The sequence below is a fragment of the Salmo salar genome, chromosome ssa01, assembly GCF_905237065.1.
Source record: "Salmo salar chromosome ssa01, Ssal_v3.1, whole genome shotgun sequence".
NCBI lineage: Eukaryota > Metazoa > Chordata > Actinopteri > Salmoniformes > Salmonidae > Salmo > Salmo salar.
Window position 1 is genome coordinate 167,136,487 of NC_059442.1, and position 26,334 is coordinate 167,162,820.

At 43.3% G+C, this 26,334-nt stretch overlaps 2 protein-coding genes across 3 annotated transcripts in view; both read left to right on the forward strand.

Moving 5' to 3' along the window:
* The window catches only part of LOC106572010 (ras-specific guanine nucleotide-releasing factor RalGPS1), a 278,753-nt gene that overhangs the window by 17,783 nt on the left and 234,636 nt on the right, over positions 1 to 26,334 (forward strand). The gene's annotated exons all lie outside the window — the stretch shown is intronic.
* Positions 10,973 to 13,529, forward strand: LOC123726652 (uncharacterized protein DDB_G0271670-like). Its single transcript, XM_045693871.1, has one exon. It carries the CDS (start codon positions 11,719 to 11,721, stop codon positions 12,772 to 12,774), a length of 1,056 nt encoding a protein of 351 aa, XP_045549827.1. The 5' UTR covers positions 10,973 to 11,718; the 3' UTR covers positions 12,775 to 13,529.

The window sequence follows — 26,334 nt, forward strand, 5'->3', positions numbered from 1 at the left end:
TCTCAGTAGATAGCCCGGCATCACAGGGCTAGCTATTTAGTCACCCAGCAAGTTTAGCACTCACCAAAGTCAGATTTACTATAAGAAAAATGTTATTACCTTTGCTGTCTTCGTCAGAATGCACTCCCAGGACTTCTACTTCAATAACAAATGTTGGTTTGGTCCAAAATAATCCATCGTTATATCCAAACAGCGGCGTTTTGTTCGTGCGTTCAAGACACTATCCGAAAGGGTAAATAAGGGTGACGAGCATGGCGCAATTCGTGACAAAGAAATTCTAAATATTCCATTACCGTACTTCGAAGCATGTCAACCGCTGTTTAAAATCAATTTTTATGCCATTTTTCTCATAAAAAAGCGATAATATTCTGACCGGGAATCTGCGTTTAGGTAAACAGACAAAAGAAAATAAAGCATGGGGTCGACTCGGGCACGCGCCTAAGCCCATAGTACTCTGATGGGCCACTTGCCAAACGCGATAGTGTTTCAGCCAGAGGCTGCCTCGATATCGTTCAGCTTTTTCCCGGGCTCTGAGAGCCTATGGGAGCCGTAGGAAGTGTCACGTTATAGCAAAGATCCTCAGTCTTCAATAAAAAGAGCCAAGATGAAACACAACTTGTCAGACAGGCCACTTTCTGCATGGAATCTTCTCAGGTTTTGGCCTGCCATTTGAGTTCTGTTATACTCACAGACACCATTCAAACAGTTTTAGAAACTTTAGGGTGTTTTCAATCCAAAGCCAGTAATTATATGCATATTCTAGTTACTGGGCAGGAGTAGTAACCAGATTAAATCGGGTATGTTTTTTTATCCGGCCGTGTCAATACTGCCCCCTAGCCCTAACAGGTTAATGTGTTTGAGCCAATCAGTTGTGTTGTGACAAGGTAGGGATGGTGTCCAGAAGATATCCCTATTTGGTGAAAGACCAAGTCCATATAATGGCAAGAACAGCTCAAATAAGCAAAGAGAAACGACAGTCCATCATTACTTTAAGTCAATCTAGAAAATGTCAAGTACTTTGAAAGTTTCTTCAAAGTGCAGTCACAAAAACCGTCAAGCACTATGATGAAACTGGCTCGCATGAAGACCGAGTTACCTCTGCTGCAGAGGATAAGTACATTAGAGTTACCAGCCTCAGAAATTGCAGCCCAAATAAATGCTTCACAGAGTTCAAGTAACAGACACATCTCAACTTCAACTGTTCAGAGGAGACTATGTAAATCAGGCCTTCATGGTTGAATTGCTGCAAAGAAACCACTACTAAAGGACACCAATAAGAAGAGACTTGCTTGGGCTAAAAAACATGAGCAATGGACATTAGACTGGTGGAAATCTGTCCTTTGGTCTGATGAGTCCGAATTTGAGATTTTTGGTTTCAACTGCCGTGTCTTTGTGAGATGCAGAGTAGATGAACGGATGACCTCCGCATGTGTGGTTCCCACCGTGAAGCATGGAGGGGATGTGATGCTGTGGGGGTGCATTGCTGGTGACACTGTCAGTGACTTATTTGGAATTCAAGGCACACTTAACCAGCTTGGCTACCACAGAACTCTGCAGCGATACGCCATCCCATCTGGTTTGCGCTTAGTCCCACTATCATTTTGTTTTTCAACAGGACAATGACCCAAAACACACCTCCAGGCTGTGTAAAGACTATTTGACCGAGAAGGAGAATGATGGAGTGCTCCATCAGATGACCTGGCCTCCACTATCACCCGAGCTCAACCCAGTTGAGATGGTTTGGAATGAGTTGGACTGCAGAGTGAAGGAAAAGCAGCCAACAAGTGCTCAGCATATGTTGGAAAAGCATTCCTCATGGAGCTGGTTGCGAGAATGCCAAGAGTGTGCAAAGCTGTCATCAAGGCAACGGGTGGCTGCTTTGAGCAATCTATAATATATTGTTTATATTTTGTTCAACTTATTTTTTTTTACATGGTTCCATATGTGTTATTTAATAGTTTTGATGTCTTCACTATTATTCTACAAAGTAGAAAATTAACTATTTGAATGAGTAGGTGTGTCCAAACTTTTGACTGGTACTATATGTCAAACTAACCTTAGAGGAGTAGACAGTGACTTGTCTGCCTTTGCCACAGTTAACAGTTTTTGGAGTGAAGCTCTTGTAGTTCATAGCGTTTTGTTAATTTATACCAGTACAGTTCAACTGTAATTAAAATCATTATGATTTTCTAGCTTCTTGATTCTCATTGATGTATTGCAGTGCAATTACTCTCATAGACATTACTTTTTGGTAAGAGTTGTAATTGGCATGGCCAAAAGCTCATTTCCTAAGACCCAATCATGTCACGCTTTCTGTCCGTCCTCACTCTACTTCGCCCAGTGGCCCTGGCTCTGAACGAGAGAGGCAGAAGTACGAAAGAGCTCTGACAGAGGCTAATGAAACCCGATGTCAGCTCTTCTCTCTCTTTCCCACTCCTCCGTGTCTCGCTCTCTCGCTCTCTCGCTCTCTCGCTCTCTCTCGCTCTCTCTCGCTCTCTCTCGCTCTCTCTCGCTCGCTCTGGGTATTTCAATGGGTATTTTTTTCCCATTCTGATTTGTTTTACACTTCAATTCAACTATAACCAAAAATAATTTCCTGCATTTTAATCCATTTCTGCATTTACTGCACTCACTTGAGAATTTCCACACTGCCACATAGGCCTGCATGATATGGGCAAAAAAATCGAGGCCTTATTTATTTTTTTACCTAATGTTGCAATTGCGATTTTTAGATCAAATAGATCATAACACTTGCGTGAACTGTTAGTATCATGTAAATAAAATGATTAATCGAATTCTATATAATAGTGGGTACTTTGAATATAGTGTTTGACATGAAAATGCCAGGGAAGAGTTATTGTGACAGGGTAGGAACCACAGTGTTGGTTAGTGTTTCCCAGGGGACCCTATAATCTTTGGCTGGATTAAATGTTTATTAATGTATCCAACATATTCATGCTACGCCTATTCCCCTTTGATTTGGATGATACTCTTGCACAAACATGCTAATTTAGGCTACAACATCACTGTTATGAGGCTGTATAGCTAGCTACATTGCTCTGACTCAGCTGGCTAGCTGGTCTCGTGTCTGGACTCATTAAATGTGAAGACTTATTTATATCAACTGAGTTCTCGGTTAAATTATGTGATTAAACTAATAATGTAAACATTAACTAGGAAGTCGGGGCACCACGGAAAATGTTGAGATTACAAAGTTTCATTTTCTGAATATAACTCTTCAGTGATAAAAAAAAAAAAAATCAGATCAATTAGTCTTCTTTTAATGAATTATTACGTCCTCATTACTGAACATCGCAAACCTTTTGGATATCTGCACGGACCCTAGTTTCCATAATGAATCAGTATTATATAAATTGGCTTAGTTAGTAAATAACTAATAATCACACAGAATTACATAACAAACAGATATTGGTTACTAACAATGATAAAGTCCCTAGTGGGCTAATTCGATATGATGGCTTGGTAGACAAAGGGGTGGGGATTGAGAGAGAGCGGGAAAGACAAAATGGATTCACTACACACAGTCTGTAATTATATTAATTGAAATGCTAATCCTTTGCACGTAAACTGCCGCTCATTCGAGAATAATTGAATTGCAATGTACATATTTACACCCGTATGTCGTTGTCTTCTCTGTTGGAATCCTCGATCGTCCTGTGGAGTTCATCAGTCTCTGGTTAACTTTCCCTGAAGACACACTGTCTTTCGTGGTTGTAGGTGGTTAGAATGCATACTTCAGAGTACCATTCAGAAATGTTCTCATGCTTAGGCGGTTGTCGGTATTCTCGTTCTAGACATGCGTAACTTCTAGCTGCAGGCTAGTAATTATACGTCTAAGATTTGCTCTTATTCTGTAGTGATCGATTTAGTCTGAGTTGAACCATTTCCAGCCATTCCAATGTGGGAACTCCATCCCGGGGTTCTCTGACTTAATGTGTATTTTGTAGGATGGTGTTTTATACTCGTGGAAGAAGGGGAGGTTCTATGACACCTAATGTGATGTCTGGGCTCATGGGGGTGTGACCACTGACTAGTTAATCATTATATGAAAATCCATACTATCGTTTCACAAATAGCTTCATGTTTAATCACATACGTTTCACAATATTTAGATGTAAACCTGACAGCTTTAAGAGATAGTTATGTGTGTTTCCTGTCATGAGATCACCAAATGAAACACTACTTGTCATGACTGTCCCTTAAGTGTCCACAGATCATTCTCAAAAGTAGAAATATTGTTTACTTCTCCCATTTTGGGGATTAGGAGTTATGAACTAAGAAGCGCTTTGTTCTGGTAGACTCTCTCCCTCAATACGGCATGGCAGTTTCTACCAGGTATTTATGATCTGTCATAAAACTGTAGAGAGGGGGGGGCTGCTATGATCCTCCCCCCAGGGTATGTCATGACACTAGCTAGCTAATAAATGTACTAACTAGCGATTTAGCATGCATTAGCGGCTAACACGATTTAGGGCTAGTTCTGTGTGGAAAGGGGCACGGAGAGCGACGACTCAAGTACCGGTGTAAACTATAAAAATGGACGTTACATACGGAATATCACATTTAACAAACCAAACATTCATAAACATTCAAATACCGTCATAAAGGTAAAGTAAAAACCTAAACCGGTCTGTGTATCAATACCTGTGTGTGTGTGTGTGGTAAAATACAATATACCGCCCAGCCCTACCTACTTAATATTCTGCGCTCCAGTTTTCATTTTGGACATCCTTCAGAAGCTTAGAGGACGACTGATTTTGATGAACGCTTAACATTTTTGCACCGATTTAATGTCTGAAAAAGCTTGGGATAATGGAGACGTTTCGTTCAAGTAGTTCTCTGAGGTTATACTGAGCGCTGGTCTGAATGGGCGATCTGCAATAACATTTTCAGTATCGATGCCCTTGCAACTTTAAAGTTTCTCACACAGGCTGACGTAAACCTTGCTTTTTTATTTTATATATTTTTTTATTTTTTTTATTTATTTTTTTACAGCAAGCCATCACCTTTTGAAAGTTTGGTACCCCTGTCGGACATTACTCTCTTGCTGCAGATCCCTTGCGAATCATTGCCTAAACCACCTGTTTTGAACTCTCCAGTGTTTTAAATCCACCATATTTACCATCGGAGCCTGTGGGGCTTCCCCAGCCTTTGACCTTTTCCGAAACGACCTTTAACCTTTTAGCAGAGCAAAAAGAAGGCCGGCTTTGAAACTCAAAGGGCTTGTGCTTCTTCCTTGACTGCCTTCCTTCCTGTCTACACTGTGATGGGACGTGATGTTTCCCAAATCTCGGCAGTGACGTGGTGCTTGTTTGTGACAGCCAAAGCGAGTTCCTTTTGGGGACAGGTGACTTTGTAGAGTGTTCCATGACAGAGCAGTGTTCCTCTTAGGGACAGCTGACTGAGTAGAGAGGACAAATGTGGTGCAAACGGACATCTGAAATGGTCCACCCATACAGACAGTGGGGTGAAGAATGCGCAACAGAGCCTCTTCAACCTCAGGAGGCTGAAGAAATTAGGCTTGTCACCCAAAACCCTGACAAACTTTTACAGATGCACAATCGAGAGAATCCTGTCGGGCTGTATCACAGCCTGGTACGGCAACTGCACCGCCCTCAACCGCAAGGCTCTCTTGAGGGTGGTGGGTCTGCACAATGCATCACCAAGGACAAACTACCTGCCCTCCCATGACACCCACACCACCCGATGTCACAGGAAGGACAACAACCACCCGAGCCACTGCCTGTTCACCCCGCTATCATCCAGAAGGCGAGGTCAGTACAGGTGCATCAAAGTTGGGACTGAGAGATTGAAAAACAGCTATCTCAAGGCCAACAGACTGTTAAATAGTCATCACTAACTCAGAGAGGCTGCTGCCAACACTGAGACCCAATCACTGGCCACTTTAATAAATGGATCACTAGCCACTTTAAATAATGCCACTTTAATAATATTTACGTATCTTATATTACTCATATCGTATGTGTATACTGTATTTTATACCATCTATTGCACCTTGCCTATGCCGCTCGGGCCATCACTCATCCATATATTTATATGCACATATTCTCATTCACCCCTTTTTTAGATTTGTGTGTATTAGGTAGCTGTTGGGGAACTGTTAGATTCCTTGTTAGATATTACTGCACTGTCGGAACTAGAAGCACAAGCGTTTCGTTACACACATGGTTAGCAGATGTTTGTGTGACCAATAAAATGTGATTTGTCCTCTATATTTTATCTGTCTTCAGTACAACAAAAATCCCTGAGAATGTTAACAATGATTGCATTGGTGTGCATCGCACAAAGAGCTGCAGCTGCCCATGTTTCCTCCAGAGGTAAAAGAGCAATCTGAAAACCCAGAACTTATTTTCATCACAGGTCTGCACATGTAGTCAAGGGATTTGACTCTGCAGTCTGCGCATATATTAGCTTGTTTACAATGTTTTGTTTTCATATTGAACGGTGAGGCTAAAACGTGTCATCGTGCTGCCGAGGCGGCCAGAGGACGATTTATTTATTAATTTTTCTCCCCAGGTAGACTTGGAAGGTCAAAGATCAAATGACGAAGGATGATGCAGAATCAGTCTGAATGCAAAAGGTCTTGCTCTGCAGATGGTCACAAAAGGAGAACGTTGAATGGAGAAGGGATTTATTTTTGTCTGGTGTTTAGAGCTGGACATTGGCTGGGTGGAACATAGCATGTTTAAACAACTAACGATGGTGCATACGTAGGCTACAAGATAAACAACGCACATCCTCATCCTACACACGTTGACTGTGCCTCTGAGTCTCTTTACAGTGGTTTCTCTCTGGGGTTTGCATTGACAGATGAAGACTGACTAGTCTATTAGCAGGGACAGTCGTCACCTCCAAGGCAAGCTGGTTCAGTAGAAGCCCCCCCTCCCCATTGGGGCGGGCAGGCGACAAAGTGCACATGAAACATTAGATCATCACCCACTGATTCCCTGCTGCTAAAGGCCTCCTACTGTGTGTTAAGTGGTACTGGCTAGTTCTTTTGTTGCCGTTTGGACTACACCACACTGTTGCCAGCCGTTTAGCTGGTGTGTGTGTTCATATTAATGCTAAAGTTTACTAAAGGTACAGGAAATGCTTCCCATCTTTCTATCTTGGGTCTGACGAGTGATGGCTGCACCTTCTCTCCACCTGATCAAATGGATATATGACATCAGAGAAGCTTTAAGGGAAAAGTCTGTTTGCCCCCCCACCCAATATTTTTTTTTTTTTTAACTTGCTCTTGGATATTCCTGCATCATGACGTGGTCCGTGTAGTGCTGGCTCATGCAGGCTCAGAACAAATTGCGAGTCCTACACTGACTCATTCCTGGAAGACTCCAATTGGATGACTGAATGGAAAAGGTTAATCCCAATTCCTGTTAGTTCTTTGGCTACTGACAATGTGGAATGTCGGTAATCGCAATGGATGACGATAAAATTACTATAGCAACAAGGGGTTGGAACTGAATTGTATTATTTGAATCGTTTCAGAATAATTTATTTTGTTTCCGATCTACTGTTCCCGACCAGCAAAATAAAGTTCTGAACCGGTTCGAATCCCAAAGTCACTGTTTAAATCGTTCCTTTTTTAAACCTTTTTAATTAATTTTTTACATTTTAGCTCGACATTAAATGATAGAGCAGCTTGCTATGGAGCGGGCAAGCTATTTGCATGCATAGGAAAGACTAGTGTAGGGCGTGAGATGCAACTGAAATTTTGTAGGTCAGGAGAGAGCGAGAGACGACAAGACGAGGAGACAAGAAGACTTGGCTTGAAGCGCTGGGCATCTTTTGTTATGACTTGCGTTATCTGAATTAGGCCCACAGCATTATACCGATGGAGGAACATTGAATGTCTGAACTTCAGTTGGCTTAACGTTGGACCAGCTAGCTAGCTAGTTAGCTAGCTAATGTCATGTCTCTGACTATGATTACGTTATGACTTGCTGTTTTATCAAATCGATTACCTAATGTTTAATAGATTACGTGATTCAATTAAACCATTAATAACCTGAGGCACCACGGAAACAGGAATTGATATATATAGAGCGGTTATCTCCCGAATCCACTCTGAAGATCTTTAATATCGATAGCAGTCAATTATTAATCGTCACTTTATTAGTCCCATTCTGATCGTCGTAAAGTACTTGGTTATCTGCACAAACCCTGGCTAACAAGTTGAATCAGCAATACACATTGGCTTAATTATTTATTTACTAAATACCTAAATAATCACACAGAATTACATACACAGGATAAATTATACATCAATTACTAATCATGTCATGAAAAGTCCCTAGTGGACTAACCCGATATGACGGCTGGTTACACAAAGGAAGGGGGTTGGGCTTGAATGAAAGACCGGGAAGACTGAAGGACAAAGGGATTGGATCTCTATCAGACCTTGAGAAGTTATGCTACCGTAAATACAGAATATTATGCATTCTAATAACCGCCCATTTGGAAAAGGAAAATGCAAGCTAAATATTTACTCTGAGCTGCGCTTCGATAGACGGGTTGAAGATGGAAGACTGGTTTGCCCAGCAAAGATTGCCATTGTCCTTTTGAATCATCTTTCTGGTCGAAGTGTTGTAGAAGCAGGTACGTTGAAGTACTCTGTTCTTAGGAGATTGTCTGTCCTCGTCCAAGGCTACGTTCTCAACTGCAGCTGATAACTAGACGTCTAGGATGTATCACTTCTTATTTAGTGAATAAAAGTGTTTTCAACTCGCGCTGTATTCTGGCTGGTCTAGTCAATTCACCATTTCAGCGTGGTGATTGTCACCTCCACGTTGAAATTCACCCTTTTTAAACGTTAGAACAGGAGTCCTAACATTTTCTGCAACTAAGGTTGACTTCCATCAACAGGCTTTTGTACTAGGGGAGAGAAGGGCGTGTTTCATAGTTCTCAACCAATGTCTGTTCACTTGGGCGTGGCCACTGAGTGAGCATAAGTTTATTTATGAAAAAAATTCACATTTAGAAGCTAAAATCACATTTCGTCTTCTCACACAGTTTCATATTTAAATTACACAACAATTTCGTGTGAATCTGATAACTAGAATGTGTAGACTTTCCCAGATACAATTTGTTGTGTTATCGTCAGAAATAATATCCCAGACAACAACTGATCTGACATCATATTCTTTAAGTACCAATGGACACTTTCAACTGGTTGAGAAAGGGAATTATTGTTCCATTCCCCAACCTTTTTGATGTTACCATACTCTCCATGTTAACAAAGGGATTTCCAAGAGTCCATTCTGTAGAGTGGAGAGAGAAAAGGGGGAAAGGTATTTACGGGGGGGGGGGGTCATAAACGTCACCCAACAGGGCAACGTCATGACAACTAACAAGCACGTGTGTCCAGAGCGGCGCAATAATTAAAATAAAACCATGTCTTTTTTTATTTTGTAGTTAATAAATCCAAAGTGAAACGTGATAATTATAGTATCCTTAACTAGCATTGAAAGATCGACCCTCCTCTACTTATTTTACTGGTTTGTGAATCACTGACACCGCTCCCTGGTTAGAGGGGAATAAGGCAAACCAAGAGTTGAAACACGCACACAGGAACTGTATTTTTACACACACTGAGGGAGATTAACATGGGGATGAAAGTGGGCAAAAGGTAGTGGACTGTAGTGGTTCTGTAGGAAGAAATGAAAATCCTGTACATACGATCTGACGAGCAGTACTAACAGTCAAGGACTGTGTAAATGACATATAATCCCTCAACATTTTTACAGGTTACAAGCTATACTGAGTCGGCATACATAATACAACAACAATTATGAATGTGTGTATATATATATATATATATATGTATATGTATATGTATATGTATATATATTCATAATTGTTGTTGTATTATGTATATATATATTCATAATTGTTGTTGTATTATGTATGCCGGACATCCTGCCCATCCAGGTCCCACAATACTGTTAGTCTCCTTCAGGCAATGGCAGAGATCAACGTCAAGAACTGGACTGACGCGTATATCTGGGCTTGTGGGATGGTGTCCGTGGCCAAAGTGAGTTGTGTGACATTTTTATATACATACATAATAATTCCCTTTCTCAACTATATATATATATATATATATATATATAAAAATGTCACACAACTCACTTTGGCCACGGACACCATCCCACAAGCCCAGATATACGCGTCAGTCCAGTTCTTGACGTTGATCTCTGCCATTGCCTGAAGGAGACTAACAGTATTGTGGGACCTGGATGGGCAGGATGTCCGGCCCCCTAGTAACATCCCTATCACACTGGTCAGAGTTTTTGAGAGGCGGGTTTATGGTACCCCCTCGACTCTCAGCCTCCAGTCGGGGGTTTATGGGGAGTGGAGTGTGCAGCTCAGGGTTGTGAGGTGCTGATAACAGTCAGCAGAATTAAAGTAACACACCTTTTTTTTGTAATGAATAAGTCCAATGTGAAACGTGATGATTATAGTTTCCTCAACTAGCATTGAAAAGGTTAATCCATTCTAATCCAATGTAAAATCTCTCTCCCTAATTTCTGAATCACGCTTGTAATGTCACTAGGCTGCTAGTCGCGTCACTGGGCTGCTAGTCGCGTCACTGGGCTGCTAGTCGCGTTACGCTAGTCGCGTCACTAGGCTGCTAGTCGCGTCACGCTAGTCGCGTCACTGGGCTGCTAGTCGCGTCACGCTAGTCGCGTCACTGGGCTGCTAGTCGCGTCACTGGGCTGCTAGTCGCGTCACTGGGCTGCTAGTCGCGTCACTGGGCTGCTAGTCGCGTCACTGGGCTTGGGAGGGGGAGAGACTAATTGCCTACACATGCACACACTGGCAAAGATGTCCAGCTGGCAGGCAGGCAGACGCTGGAATAAGTTTCTGAGTGAGAGAGGGCTTTACATAAGCACTTTTTTTGTGGGACTGGGGGGGGGGAAAAATGCCTGGAACATAAAATAACGTTATTAACCGGTTCCCATCCTTTTTAAAATAACGGTTCTGTTCCGTAACAGTATAGATGACTTTCGTTCTGATTCTGTTCCTTGGAAAAAATATTTTTGGGTTCTATTCCCTGAACTGGTTCCAACCCCTGATGGGAACTGACTTTCAACAATTTAGATGCACTCCAAAGCCTTAAAGCAAATGTAATATTAACCTCTTGTTTTGATGCCGACACGTATTAGTAAAAATCCAGTAAACTCCATGTCCCCTCCCTAAGACCAGGGTTGGCCACTCTTCCCTGGCGTTTTTATTTAGTGAATGCTGTTTTCTCCGGGCAACCATCAAAACGCCACTCTGTAATCCACGCAGAGGCCAGCCTGCCTGAAATTCTGAGCTGTGAGCTGTTGCCATAACAACGCCTGCAGAGCCAAGGGGTGTGTTTGTGAGCAGTGGAGGAGGGGGGGACGGGGACGAGCAGTAACATCTGGCCCAGTTGTCTTCCAGCGAGGAATGGGGTTTTGACTTGATTGTTTACCTGTCACTGCCTTTTCGGGTACATCTTCACTTTTATTCTACTTGTGTCAGCTGAAAACAATTGTTTGCCTCAAGTTTCTCCATACATTTTTTTTTTTTTGGTATCACACGGTCATCTATATTCTTTCACCCCACAACAGTTTTCTGGTTCCACATCTTAAATCTTTACCCACAATGACAATTCAATGAACTCCACATTTTATAATCTGTGATCCCATGTCTGCCACCAATGGGAACTTTGTCAATTCAGGTTGCAGTATGCTAACTCAGTCACTCTACAAATGTGCTTGTAGCAGTAGCAGCAGTAGCAGTAGCACCACCAGCAGTAGTAGTAGTACCAGCAGTAGTACCAGCAGCTACCAAAGCAGTCTCAATACAGCAGCTACCAAAGCAGTCTCAATACAGCAGCTACCAAAGCAGTCTCAATACAGCAGCTACCAAAGCAGTCTCTATACAGCAGCTACCAAAGCAGTCTCAATACAGCAGCTACCAAAGCAGTCTCAATGCAGCAGCTACCAAAGCAGTCTCAATGCAGCAGCTACCAAAGCAGTCTCAATGCAGCAGCTACCAAAGCAGTCTCAATGCAGCAGCTACCAAAGCAGTCTCAATGCAGCAGCTACCAAAGCAGTCTCAATGCAGCAGCTACCAAAGCAGTCTCAATGCAGCAGCTACCAAAGCAGTCTCAATGCAGCAGCTACCAAAGCAGTCTCAATGCAGCAGCTACCAAAGCAGTCTCAATGCAGCAGCTACCAAAGCAGTCTCAATGCAGCAGCTACCAAAGCAGTCTCAATGCAGCAGCTACCAAAGCAGTCTCAATGCAGCAGCTACCAAAGCAGTCTCAATGCAGCAGCTACCAAAGCAGTCTCAATGCAGCAGCTACCAAAGCAGTCTCAATGCAGCAGCTACCAAAGCAGTCTCAATGCAGCAGCTACCAAAGCAGTCTCAATGCAGCAGCTACCAAAGCAGTCTCAATGCAGCAGCTACCAAAGCAGTCTCAATGCAGCAGCTACCAAAGCAGTCTCAATGCAGCAGCTACCAAAGCAGTCTCAATGCAGCAGCTACCAAAGCAGTCTCAATGCAGCAGCTACCAAAGCAGTCTCAATGCAGCAGCTACCAAAGCAGTCTCAATGCAGCAGCTACCAAAGCAGTCTCAATACAGCAGCTACCAAAGCAGTCTCAATACAGCAGCTACCAAAGCAGTCTCAATACAGCTGTGGTAACGTGTCTCTATTAAGATGGACAGCGTGTATAATGTATTGCCTTACAGATTAATTGATTCAATTGTTGACTGAAATGATTGTCAAGCCAGACTTCATAGTAGACTTCATGTTTTGATAACATAGCTACACTATTTCACTTTTTAATGTGTATAGTATTGCTTACTAGGTGTGTCCAATTAATTTTGTAACCACTCCCTTTTGAAATTAGGGTTAATTGGAAAAGCTGTTAAAAAGAGAACATTGTATTATTTCTTTGTACTCCCTGACGAAGGCCATGCAGCCGAAACACGTCGGATTTTTAAAACTTTGTTTCTATTGAACATGCCATACAAATAAGGGCATTTTTAATTAATTATCTGAAGATTGCCTTGGTCCTCCTTTCTTTTCCAGACTTCCTAGTACTCTGAATAATCTAATCCTCCAACCTGGCAACATACCAGGAGACTGTCTATAGACTGTGCAGTTTGATTTACAGTGGGGTCTGAAATTGACACCCTTGATAAAGATGAGCAAAAACGACTGTATAAAATAAATCCCCCTTTGTTTAGTTTTTTGGCATACCATATAGCTCAGTATTTGAATTGTTCTTTCATACTAATACAATTGCTCAAAGAGTATTTTTATTTTTAACAAGTGTTTTTTTTCTATCCTGGTTTCAATGCCTTGCAAGGATAACTGAGCACTGAGCCTTTTTCTAAAATGTATTTTGAGATGTAGAACACATTCCTCCATACTATGATTATTATTATTATTTGACCATGCTGGTCATTTATGAACATTTGAACATCTAGGCCATGTGCTGTTATAATCTCCACCCGGCACAGCCAGAAGAGGACTGGCCACCCCTCATAGCCTGGTTCCTCTCTAGGTTTTTTCCTAGGTTTTGGCCTTTCTAGGGAGTTTTTCCTAGCCACCGTGCTTCTACACATGCATTGCTTGCTGTTTGGGGTTTTAGGCTGTGTTTCTGTACAGCACTTTGAGATATCAGCTGATGTAAGAAGGGCTATATAAATTTGATTTGATACAGAATCTCTCCAGATCCTTGATATTCTGATCGAAGAGAATTCTCTTGGTAGACACGTCCCGTGTGGCTCAGTTGGTAGAGCATGGTGTTTGCAACGCCAGGGTTGTGAGTTCGATTCCCACGGGGGGAAAAAAGAAATGTATGAAATGTATGCATTCACTACTGTAAGTCGCTCTGGATAAGAGCGTCTGCTAAATTACTAAAATGTAAATGTAGATAATGCGGTCGGCATTTGATTGTGAGGAATTCTAAGTCAGGTGAACAAAAGGACTTGAGTTCCTGTATGTTATGATCACACCACGTCTCGTTAATCATAAGGCATACAACCCCGCCCTTCTTCTTACCAGAGAGATGCTTGTTTCTGTTGGCGCGATGCATGTACCGACTCCGATAGCGTGTCTCGAGTGAGCCATGTTTCCGTGAAACAAAGAACGTTAGTCTCTTCTGTCTTTCTGGAAGGCAACCCTTGCACGGATTTCATCTACCTTGTTGTCAAGAGACTGGACATTGGCGAGTAGTATGCTCGGGAGCAGTGCACGATGTGCCCGTCTACGGAGCCTGACCAGAAGACCGCCCCTTCTGCGGCGCTGTTGTTTTGGGTCGCCGGCTGGGATCCGATCCATTGTCCTGGGTGGTGGGCCAAACAGTGGATCCGCTTCGGGAAAGTCGTATTCCTGGTTGTAGTGTTGGTGAGTTGACGTTGCTGTTATATCCAAAAGTTCCTCCCGACTGTATGTAATAAAACCTAAGATTTCCTAATACATAAAAAAACAATACTGGAGTTTCCTAGAAACGCGAAGCGGCCATCTGTCGGCGCCGGATCGTGTATATTCCCCCCCAAGCAGACACATCGACGGCCCTGAACGAACTTCATTTGACTTTATGTAAACTGGAAACCACATATCCTGAGGCTGCATTTATTGTAGCTGGGGATTTTAACAAGGCTAATCTGAAAACAAAGCTCCCTAAATTTTATCAGCATATCGATTGCGTGACCCGGGCTGGCAAAACCCTGGATCATTGTTATTCTAACTTCCGCGACGCATAAAAGGCCCTCCCCCGCCTTCCTTTCGGAAAAGCTGACCACGACTCCATTTTGTTGTTCCCAGCCTATAGACAGAAACTAAAACAGGAGGCACCCGTGCTCAAGTCTGTTCAACGCTGGTCCGACCAATCGGATCCACGCTTCAAGACTGATCACATGGACTGGGATATGTACCGCATAGCGTCGAACAACAACATCGATGAATACGCTGATTCGGTGAGCGGGTTTATTAGCAAGTGCATCGGTGATGTTGTACCCACAGTGTCTATTAAAAACATTCCCCAACCAGAAACCGTGGATTGATGGCAGCATTCGCGCAAAACTGAAAGCACGAACCACTGCTTTTAATCAGGGCAAGGTGACCGGAAACATGACCGAATACAAACAGTGTAGCTAGTTCCTCCACAATCAAACAAGCTAAGCGTCAGTATAGAGACAAAGTGAGCCGTTGAATTGCGACTCCAGACACCAGAGGTATGTGGCAGGGTCTACAGTCAATCACGGACTACAAAAGAAAAACCAGCCCCGTTGCGGACCACGATGTCTTGCTCCCAGACAAACTAAACAACTTTGCTCGCTTTGAGGACAATACAGTGCCACTGACACGGCCCGCTACCAAAACATGTGGGCTCTCCTTCACTGCAGCCAATGTGAGTAAAACATTTAAACGTGTTAACCCTCGCAAGGCTGCAGGCCCAAACGGCATCCCCAGCCGCGTCCTCAGAGCATGCGCAGACCAGCTGGCTGGTGTGTTTACGGACATATTCAATCAAGCCTTATCCCAGTCTGCTGTTCCCACATGCTTCGAGAGGGCCACAATTGTTCCTGTTCCCAAGAAAGCTAACTGATCTAAATGACCCTGGGTCTCGACCCCGCCCTGTGCATCTGTGTCCTGGACTTCCTGATGGACCGCCCCCAATTGGTGAGGGTAGGTAACATCTCCACCCCGCTGATCCTCAACACTGGGGCCCCACAAGGGTGTGTTTTCAGCCCTCTCCTGTACTCCCTGTTCACCCATGACTGCGTGGCCACGCACGCCTCCAACTCAATCATCAAGTTAGTAGACTACACTACAGTGGTAGGCTTGATTACCAACAATGATGAGACGGCCTACAGGGAGGAGGTGAGGGCCCTCGGAGTGGTGTCAGGAAAATAACCTCACACTCAATGTCAACAAAACAAAGGAGATGATTGTGGACTTCAGGAAACAACAGAGGGAGCACCCCCCTATCCACATTGAAGGGACAGTAGTGGAGAATGTGGAAAGTTAAGTTCCTCGGCGTACACATCACGGACAAACTGAAATGGTCCACCCACACAAACAGCATGGTGAAGAAGGCGCAGCAGCGCCTCTTCAACCTCAGAAGGCTGAAGAAGTTCGGCTTATCACCAAAAATACTCAAACTTTTACAGATGCACAATCGAGAGCATCCTGTCGGGCTGTATCACCGCCTGGTACGGCAACTGCTCCGCCCACAACCGTAAGGCTCTCCAGAGGGTAGTGAGGTCTGCACAATGCATCACTGGGGGCAAACTACCTGCCCTCCAGGACACCTATACCACCCGATGTCACAGGAAGGCCAAAAAGATCATCAAGGACAACAACCACCCGAGCCACTGCCTGTTCACCCCGCTATCATCCAGAAGGCGAGGTCAGTACAGGTGCATCAAAGCTGGGACCGAGAGACTGAAAAACAGCTTCTATCTCAAGGTCATCAGACTGTTAAACAGCCATCACTAACATTGAGTGGCTGCTGCCAACATACTGACTCAACTCTAGCCATTTTAATAATAAATGTATCATTAGCCACTTTAAACAATGCCACTTTATATAATGTTTACATTACTCATCTCATATGTATATACTGTACTCAATACCATCTACTGCATCTTGCCTATGCTGTTTGGCCATCGCTCATTCATATATTTTTATGTACATATTCTTATTCCTTTACACGTGTGTGTGTGTGTGTGTGTGTGTAAAGTAGATGTTGTGAAATTGTTAGATTACTTGTTAGATATTACTGCATGGTTGGAACTAGAAGCACAAGCATTTCGCTACACTCGCATTAACATCTGCTAACCATGTGTATGTGACAAATAAATAAAATTTAATTTGATTTGGACTGCCCTTTTCAATTCAAACCACAGGTTTTCAATGGGGTTCAAGTCCGGTGACTGAGATGGCCATTTCTTTGTCGATTTTTGTTGCGTGTTTGGGGTTATTGTCTTGGTGGAAGATGCTCTCGCGGCCAAGTTTCATCCTCCTGGCAGAGGCAACCAGGTTTTTGGGTAAAGTTCATGATGCCATTAAAGGGCCCCAGGACCAGTGGAAGCAAAATTGCTTGATAAACATCAAAGATGCACCACCATATTTTACAGTAGGTATGGGGTTCTTTTCTGCTCATGCATTCTCATTTCGACACCAAACCCTCCACCGGTATGCACGGCCAAAGCACCGGGTTCCAATCTAACGGTTAAGGTTTGAATTTGGGGCGGGGGTGGAAGCTGATCCTAGATCTGTCCTCAGTGGAAAGTTCACCTCGGACCATAGAGCGGGACTTCCAACAGCAGAGCTATTGATTCTGAACTAACGGCGAGTTGTTTGAGCCTCGTTCTCTCACCACGCTACAATGTGTGTGTGGTAATGTAGTCTAAAAGCTAGGGCAATATGATCCGGAGGCTTGCGGGGTCCAAGCTGATGCTCTGTAGCACATTGCCGTGCTTCTCCCAAATGTTTTAACACTGCGGAGGGCTCCGCATCGACATGATTGGTCGACGGTAGATGGGGGTGGGAGGTACTGTACACTAACACACTTCCTTGATGACAGCTCTGCTCCGCAAAGCACAATTATAATTATGAATGCCCTGACTTCTGCGGAGGGCCGTATCACAGTAAATGCTGTACAGCCACTGCAGACGTCGGATTGACCATGCAAATCATTTAAGTGTTCTCATCACATAAGGTCATAGGGGATAATGGAATGCAGTGCATGTGGAGATTGGGAGGGTGATTCGGCAGAGTCATTTGGTGGAGATTTATCAACACATACTGCACTGACTTTGGAGTGTTAATTGTTTCAGAACATTTATTTATTTTACCAGGCAGGTCTGTTTTTAAGAACAAACATCCATTTGTCCTGGATGATTTACGATTACAGGAGGGCAATAAGTGCAAATCCCTCGTCTCGTAACATTCTGGCACATTTTCACTCCTCTCTATTCAACCCATGTGTTATTCCTCTCCTAGTTTAATCTCCCCTGCCCTGTATGTCCTTTCTCCCCCTCCTCTAGTAAAGCTGCTGCTGTCTCCTTGCTCATTGTCTTTGTACATGGCAGTCTGACCCCTGCTCTGTCTAGCACATCCTCCTGGCTGTCTAGCAATCACGCCCTCGATCTCATCACAAATTCACTGTGTGCTTGGCACTCCCTCTCCTCTCTTCATCCTCTCCTCTCTTCAACCTCTCCTCTCTTCATCCTCTCTTCCTCTCTTCATCCTCTCTTCCTCTCAGCCCCTGCTGTTTTCCTCTAGGGGCTGTTTGAAGGTCCTGGCTGACTTCCAGTTGAACCAGAGAGGAGCGTTTCAGTCAGGCCCAGCCTCGCTCTCTCTCTGTCTCGCTCGCTCTCTCTCTGCTTTGGTAGTAATCCCTCCCTGCTCTCCCCGCCGCTCCACAACCACCCCTGACATATATCGAATAGTGTTTTTAAAGGCAGTCATGTGAGTGCTGCTGGTCATCTGCTCTCTGTTTCTGTCTAACTGGGCGGTCGTGTGTTGCTGGGTGCCTAAGGCCAGGGTGCACAGAATCCAAGTGTGTGTCTGTTTCTGTTTGGATGCGTGTGTGGCTTTTTGGGTGACTGTGTGTAATGTGGCTAGCAGTGTGTGTGTGTGTGTGTGTGTGTGTGTGTGTGTGTGTGTGATTTTTGTGTTTGTCTGCAGAGAGCGAGCAAGGGTTTCTGAGACAATGCAGCGTTTGTGCGTCTTTTTGAATCTCTCAATATAATCCGTTTTGTCTGATCTGGCTTCCACAGAGCTGTATTGAGGAAGGAGTCATGACAGATAAACTGGTCCCCCCCCAGTTTTTTTTCTTCCTCTCTTTTGGGGGGGAAAGCCGTACATTTACATGAAAATGTTCAGTGCTATGACATCAGGCCGGATATGAAGTAGACTGTGAAAACGGTATTTGAATGACTATATCTAGCCAGTTTATTTTTTAATTTTTTTTTATCGTCGCTGGTTTGCTAAGGCTTGGTTGGCTATGTTCGCCTTGGCCCTATATGTGCATACCTTGTGAATGGAAGGGCCATGTGGCTGAATATCGTTCTGATCCTGTCATGTGCTTCAGGTGAAAGACTTCAAGCGCTTTTCAATAGAAACTAGCAGGGATGCAGAGAAGGCAGTCTTATTGAGCTGACAGTTTTGTTTCACACTGTAAACATTTTGTTTTTGTCGGGTAGCTTAGATGAATATAGGTGCTAGAGAACAAGGTTTGTTGATGTCATTTTTTTTAATTTTTTTATTCCAGATCAGAGATTCTGTGTTTGTTTTTAAATGCTGTTCAGATGTTTTTCTCCTTTGCTTTTTGGATGAAACTTTTTAAAGACAAATCTAAACCAAATGTCTACGATGCCACATATGCTCCTACCAAGATCATGTTTATTTCTGATTGACCTCATGCCTTTCATTTTGAATTGGATTTAATTGTTTACAACAACAAAAAACGGAGCTGAAATCTGGTTTGTTTTTATGCAATAGGACCCCATCCTGATGTTTACAAATGATTGGACGTAGTTTCTTTTGTTATGACCATATTGAGGGAAAGTATTGTAATGCCATAGGAAACAATAGAATGCCACAATGTGATTGGATGGATGGATGGATGGTCTATTTAAGACAATACCTCCCTTGCAAGGGAGGTATTGTCTTAAATAGATGCACAAGAATTGTGTGTGTAATATATGTTTACATCTTGTGTACAAGAGTCTTAAGCAGCATAATTATAAGTTTTTTTAATTATAGGGTTGATAATGTGTTTTAAGAAATGATCACATTTTTTGATAAGGCAACATCTTTGAAATGCTCTATCTCTTTGTTATTGCTCTCTGTTCATGATTTGTCATTAATATTGATGTGGTCTGTACAGTGCTAGTGGCTAGGCCTCTGGGAATGTTTTGTGGCTTAGAACAGCAAATTATCCCAATATCTGATGCATATTCAGTGGGATTTCAGTGTGAATTGGTTCACAAATCTATTGTGGCTCGATTTGCTTTTTAAATGGATCACCAAAATGAAGTGATACAGATTGAAAGCACTTTCCCTCCCAACAGTCTTTCCTTCCATCTCATCCTTTTTTGTCTCTCACTTCCTATTACTATCTCGGTGTTTTCTTCCCGCCTTAGTCTGTCCTACTTCCTCTTCTCCCTCATCACTCTCTCTCTTCTTCTCTCTCACTGTCCGTCCCCTCTCCTCGGTCTCTGGCCTTTCCATCTGCCACTCCTCTGCTTGTCCCCATGGCTTTGTTTAAAGACCCACAATGCACAGCGCCGGCCGTGGCTAGACGAGAGGGCGAGCATGCCCTCAGGCTGGGCTCTCAGCCTTGACTTTGTGCTAATGAGCGGCACAGACCATTCTCTAACCCTTCTCCTCCCTCTAAACTATCTACACCAACCATTGCATTCACCTCTCCCTCACCCCCTGGAGGGTTGGGGAAGGGCGTTACCCCCTGGAGGGTTGGGGAAGGGGGTTACCCCCTGGAGGGGTGGCGGTAGAGCGGGGAGGTGGGTTGGTGTAGCTGTGCCGTTCTGCCGCCTGGACACGCCCTTCTTACTGGGTCTCGTCGAACACAAAGACAGCCTTTTTGGAAGCTGCTCCGAGCGAGGCCACGTAAAAACAAGAGGGAGGCCGTGCGCTGGCCAACTACGTCTACAGACTACACGGGCACACGGGGTGTCCCCCTCTAAGCCGATCTAAAGCCCTAGCTTGGCCTCCAGCTTATGACGGTCACTGTGACCTCGCCTGTCACATCAGAAGATTCCCCATCTGATCTTTCCTGTGTAACAATGTCATTGCAGGCACTAACGTCTACTTCCTGGTTCTGACTTAACTTCCTGTGCTCTTATCAAACTGTGATGTCACAGCTTCAGCATAAGAAGCTATTTTTGCTGATAGCTGCCAGGACTTTTTAGTTAACAGCTGGAGTGTTGAAATTAAACCCAAATACAAGTTACTCTTTGGTCCTCCATAGTAGTCTTTAAAGGTGGAAGAAGGGGCTATATCATGTTAGTGAACAGATGTGCCAAACTGCAATGGCCTGTTGGATTTATGGTCACTCTGGTAATTGAGCTTTGCACAGCTTTTCACTCAGAGGTAATAAAACCTAGATGCCAGATGCTTGCGTATAATCTCTCCTCCCCTCTGGTGAAATGCTCCAGCAGTATACCATCCATCCCACTGCTGGCTTGCTTCTGAAGCTAAGCAAGGTCGTTCCCTGGACGGGAGACGAGATGCTGCTGGAAGTGTTGTTGGAGGGCCAGTAGGGGCCCTCTTTCCTCTGGTCTAAGGAGAGTCCAATGCCCCAGGGCAGTGAAGGGGGACATTGCCCTGCGTAGGGTGCCGTCTTTTGGATCGGACGTTAAACGGGTGTCCTGACTCTCTGTGATCACTAAACATCCCATGGCACTTATCGTAAGAGTAGTGGTGTTAACCCCGGTGTCCTGGATAAATGTCCAATCTGGCCCTCGTATCATCATGGCCAGCACATCATCCCCAGCTTCTAATTGGCTCATTCATCCCCCTTCCTCTCCCCTGAAACTATTCGCAAGGTCGTTGTTGTAAATGAGAATGTGTTATCAGTTAACTTACCCGGTGAAATAAGTGTTAAACACGTAAAGGCACTTCCATCCAAGAATTAGATCCACCGTGTATCTTAATTTAAAGTGTACGCTTTATTTGGTGACATATTCCTAGCATGCAATGACTACATGTAGTTTGTGACTAAAAACTCAAGAAAGCAAAAAAAGTATAATTTGGCTCTATACACCATTTTGGATACGAGATCGAATGTTTCATATGAGGTGACAGTACAGAATGTCACTTTTATTTGAGGGCGTTTTCATACCTACAGTGGCAAGAAAAAAAAATGTGAACCCTTTGGAAATACCTGGATTTCTGCATAAATTGGTCAAATTTTTTTATCTGATTTTCATGTAAGTCACAACAATAGACAAACACAGTCTGCTTAAACTAATAACACACAAACAACTCTACGTTTTCATGTAGTTACAGATCAGACATACACAACGGTCAGGAGGAATTTTGGACCATTCATCTTTACAAAACCGTTTCAGTTCAGCAATATTCTTAGGCTGTCTGGTTGAACTGCTCGAGGTCATGCCATAGCATTTTAAATCGGGTTGAGGTCAGGACTCTGACGGGGCCACTCCAGAAGGCTTATTTTCTTTCTGTTGAAGCCATTCTGTTTTACTTCTGTGTTTTGGGTCGTTGTCCTGTTGAGCTTCAATTGGCGGACAGATGGCTTTACATTCTCCTGCAAAATGTCTTGATAAACTTGAATTCATTTTTCCATCGACGATAGCAAGCTGTCCAGGCCCAGAGGCAGCAAAGCAGCCCCAAACCATGATGCTCCCTCCACCATACTTTACAGTTGGGATGAGGTTTTGATGTTGGTGTGCTGTGCCTTTTTTTTTTTTTTTTCTCCACACATAGTGTTGTGTGTTCCTTCCAAACAACTCAACTTTAGTTTAATCTGTCCACAGAATGTTTTGCCAGAAGCGCTGTGGAACATCCAGGTGCCCTTTTTGCAAACTTCAGACGTGCAGCAAGTTTTTTTTTTTTTTTTTTTTTTTTTTGGACAGCAGTGGCTTCTTCCGTGGTGTCCTCCCGTGAACACCATTCTTGTTTAGTGTTTTACATATCGTAGACTCGTCAACAGAGATGTTAGCATGTTCCAGAGATTTATGTGAGTCTGTAGCTGACACACTAGGATTCTTCTTAACCTCATTGAACATTCTGCACTGTGCTCTTGCAGTCATCTTTGCAGGTCGGCCACTCTTAGGGAGAGTAGCAATAGTGCTGAATTTTCTCCATTTAAAGACAATTTGTCTTACTGTGGACTGATGAACATCAAGGCTTTTAGAGCTACTTTTGTAACCCTTTCCAGCTTTATGCAAGTCAACAGTCTTCTGAGATCTCTTTGTTCGAGGCATGGTTCACATCAGGCAATGCTTCTCGTGAATAGCAAACTCAAATTTTGTGAGTTTTTTTATAGGACAAGGCAGCTCTAACCAACATCTCCAATCTCATCTCATTGATTGGACTCCAGGCTAGCTGCCTCCTGACTCCAATTAGCTTTTGGAAAAGTCTTTAGCCTAGGGGTTCACATACATACTTTTTCCAACCTTCACTGTGAATGTATAAATGATGTATTCAATATAGACAAGAAAAATACAATAATTTGTATGTTATTAGTTTAAGCACACTGTGTTTGTCTATTGTTGTGGCTAAGATCAGATCAAATTTTATGACTAATTTCTGCAGAAATCCAGGTAAATCCAAAGGGTTCACATACATTTTCTTGCTGCTGTAACTGTTTCACCGTTTAGAAATTAAAGCACTGTCTATGAAGTTCCCCATGTCAAAAGTCATCCTTATTTGGACATTCACATTCATAAGGTATAAAAGTTCAGTATTTGGTCTCATGTTCCTAACACCCAATGATGACGTCTGGTTTGTGACTACAAACTCATGCGATGCATTTGCAGTTAGTTTTGGTTTTGTTTTGCCCAACAGTAATATTGACTGACATAACAAAAGGGAATCTGCTGAAGCACTAGCTAGAACATTTTGAAGTTGGACCTTGTGCATTCTGCTATTACAACTCTCAACAGTAAGTGGAAAGCCCGACTTAAACTTTTTGACCCCGGCCTGTTGAGAATGGCTGCTCTGGGGATTTGAAAAGATGGCTTGGTGTCTGAACCTACTACCCCTCCACTGACGTCCTTTACCCCTCTACTCTGTGTCAGTGTCCTAGAATAATTTTATCCTTTCATATGCTCTCTTTCTCACTTCTCTCTTTCAATCTTATCTCGGTGTCTGTCTTGCTCTTTCAGTCATCTCTCGTTGTTTCTGTAGCCATCGCTCTTTCCCCCTTGCTCTCTCGCAGAGCGCTGTCAAGCTCTCACTTCTCTCTTTCTTTCCCCCACTCGCTTTCACTTTCGCTCTTATGTCTTTCTTTCGATCTTCTCTCTCTGATTCCCCAGCCATCTCTTTTTCCCTCCCTCGCTTAGCTCCTGTGGAGACACTAATTGCAGTGCAGCTGGAGGAGGTGTACAATTATGGCCTCTGAGCTCGGGCCCTGTGTGTGCCAGCCTAATGGAAACACAAGACTCTCCTGCCACGCACACCATCATTTAGGAACCAGTGGGTAATGGTGGAGAGAGATGATGACATGGATCTTTAAAAAAAAAGGTTTTTATTTCAGTTGGAAAAATAGCATCTTCATGGTTCGAGAGCCTCTGTGTTGAGGGCTTTAAGTCCTGATTCTGACCTCATAGAAACATACACTAGGCTTTACTAGCAACTGTGGGAGTCCTGATTCTGACCTTTTAACATACACAGGTCTACATGGTAACAATACTGTTGTAATCGTTCATTAATTTGAATAAGTTGACTCATTGATACTTCTAATTATCCATTCTGATTTAGACATGTTTCATACTGAGTGCCAGACTCTGTTAAATGTATTGTATATAACATGTTGTAAAACAGGCCTTTGGTAATACAACATGAATGTAGACCCTTTGATGTCGCAGACAATGCCTTCACTCACTCTCTCTCATATGGGGGCCCACCTGTGGAAGACCGAGAGGGGTGGGCCCCCCTGTGGAAGACCGAGAGGGGTGGAACCTAGGGTGTGTCCCAAATGTCTCCCTATTCCTTTATAGTGGACTATGTTTGGTCAACCTGGTCGGAATCAGTGCACTATAAAGGGAATAGGGTGCCATTTGGCACACACACACACACTATGCAAAGCTTCATTACCAGAAAGGGGGACCCTTTCATTTTTACCCTCCTCGTGACGTCGTCAGTGTTTCCACGGTTACCCGTCACCGTAACGACACACACGGCTATCCTCTGGAGGGCAGGGATGTCAGAAGGATTTAATTAGCATGTCTGCTTTTATGTCTCCCTGTCTCTGTGTTTCATCAAAATCACTAATATTTCATGAGTTGTGTGTGTTTTATAGGCCTCGCTGTGAGTCTCATTGTTTCCGAGTAGGCTTGTATAGAGGATCCACACTGACCTTTTTACTGTATGCGGGCTATATGGGACCAGTGTGTGGGTAGTCCAGGCTATGACCAGATCCACAAGGGTGTTTGAACATGAACAAGTCATCTTGTTTGCTCCACAGATCAATATACTATTTTCTATTGTGTCTGTGTGACCCTTTAGACCAGACCAGGGGTATTTAAATATTTTCAGCAGGGACCCCATTTCCCCCCACCACACCCCGAATCTGACCCAACCTTCAAATCGGTACATTTAGATTTTTACATCAAATAATAAAAAATGTATTGCATTTTTATATTTTTATCGGCAATAAATGCATATCAATAAAAAAAAAAAAATAATAATAATCTTTCTCAAACGTTTGTATGAAACAATCTGTGGTTTTTATTTTTTGTCCCTCCCCCATTTATTCATTATTTTTTACATTTTGGTGACCCCACTGCAGTTCCCTCCCGACCTCAACTTTGAATACCACTACCTTTTAGTCTGTACGTGTGCATAAACTGCCGTCACACAAAGTGCTTTAGCCCTCCTGTGTATCCCGCTGTGAGGAGCGACGACTCAGACGGTCTGCTTTCCTGCGTGTGTGTGTGTGTGTGTGTGTGTGTGAGTCAGAGACACAAAACAACACACAGTAGGTGGCAGGATTTGTCATACGACTGGGGAAAGCTGGTGGCATCAATATTTTATCAGACTTTTTTATGACCTTAGCATCCGCTCTTCCCCCTCAGTCTCTTAACTACACTGAACAAAAATATAAACGCAACATATAAAGTGTTGGTCCAATGTTTCATGAACTGAAATAAAAGATCCCAGAAATGTTCCATACGCACAAAAAGCTTATTTATCTCAGATTTTGTGCACAAATGTGTTTACATCCCTGTTAGTGAGCGTTTCTCCTTTGCCAAGATAATCCATCTACCTGACAGGTGTGGCATATCAAGAAGCTGATTAATCAGCATGTTCATTACACAGGAGCACCTTGTGCTGGGGACAAGAAAAGACCGCTCTAAAATGTGCAGTTGTCACACAACACAATGCCACCAATGTATCAAGTTTTGAGGGAGCGTACAATTGGCATGCTGACTGCAGGAATGTCCGTCATAGCTGTTGTCAGAGGATTCAATGTTCATTTCTCTAACATAGGCCGCCTCCAATATAGTTTTAGAGAATTTGGCAGTACGTCCAACCGGCCTCACAACCACAGACCACATATAATCATGCTCAGGACCTCCAC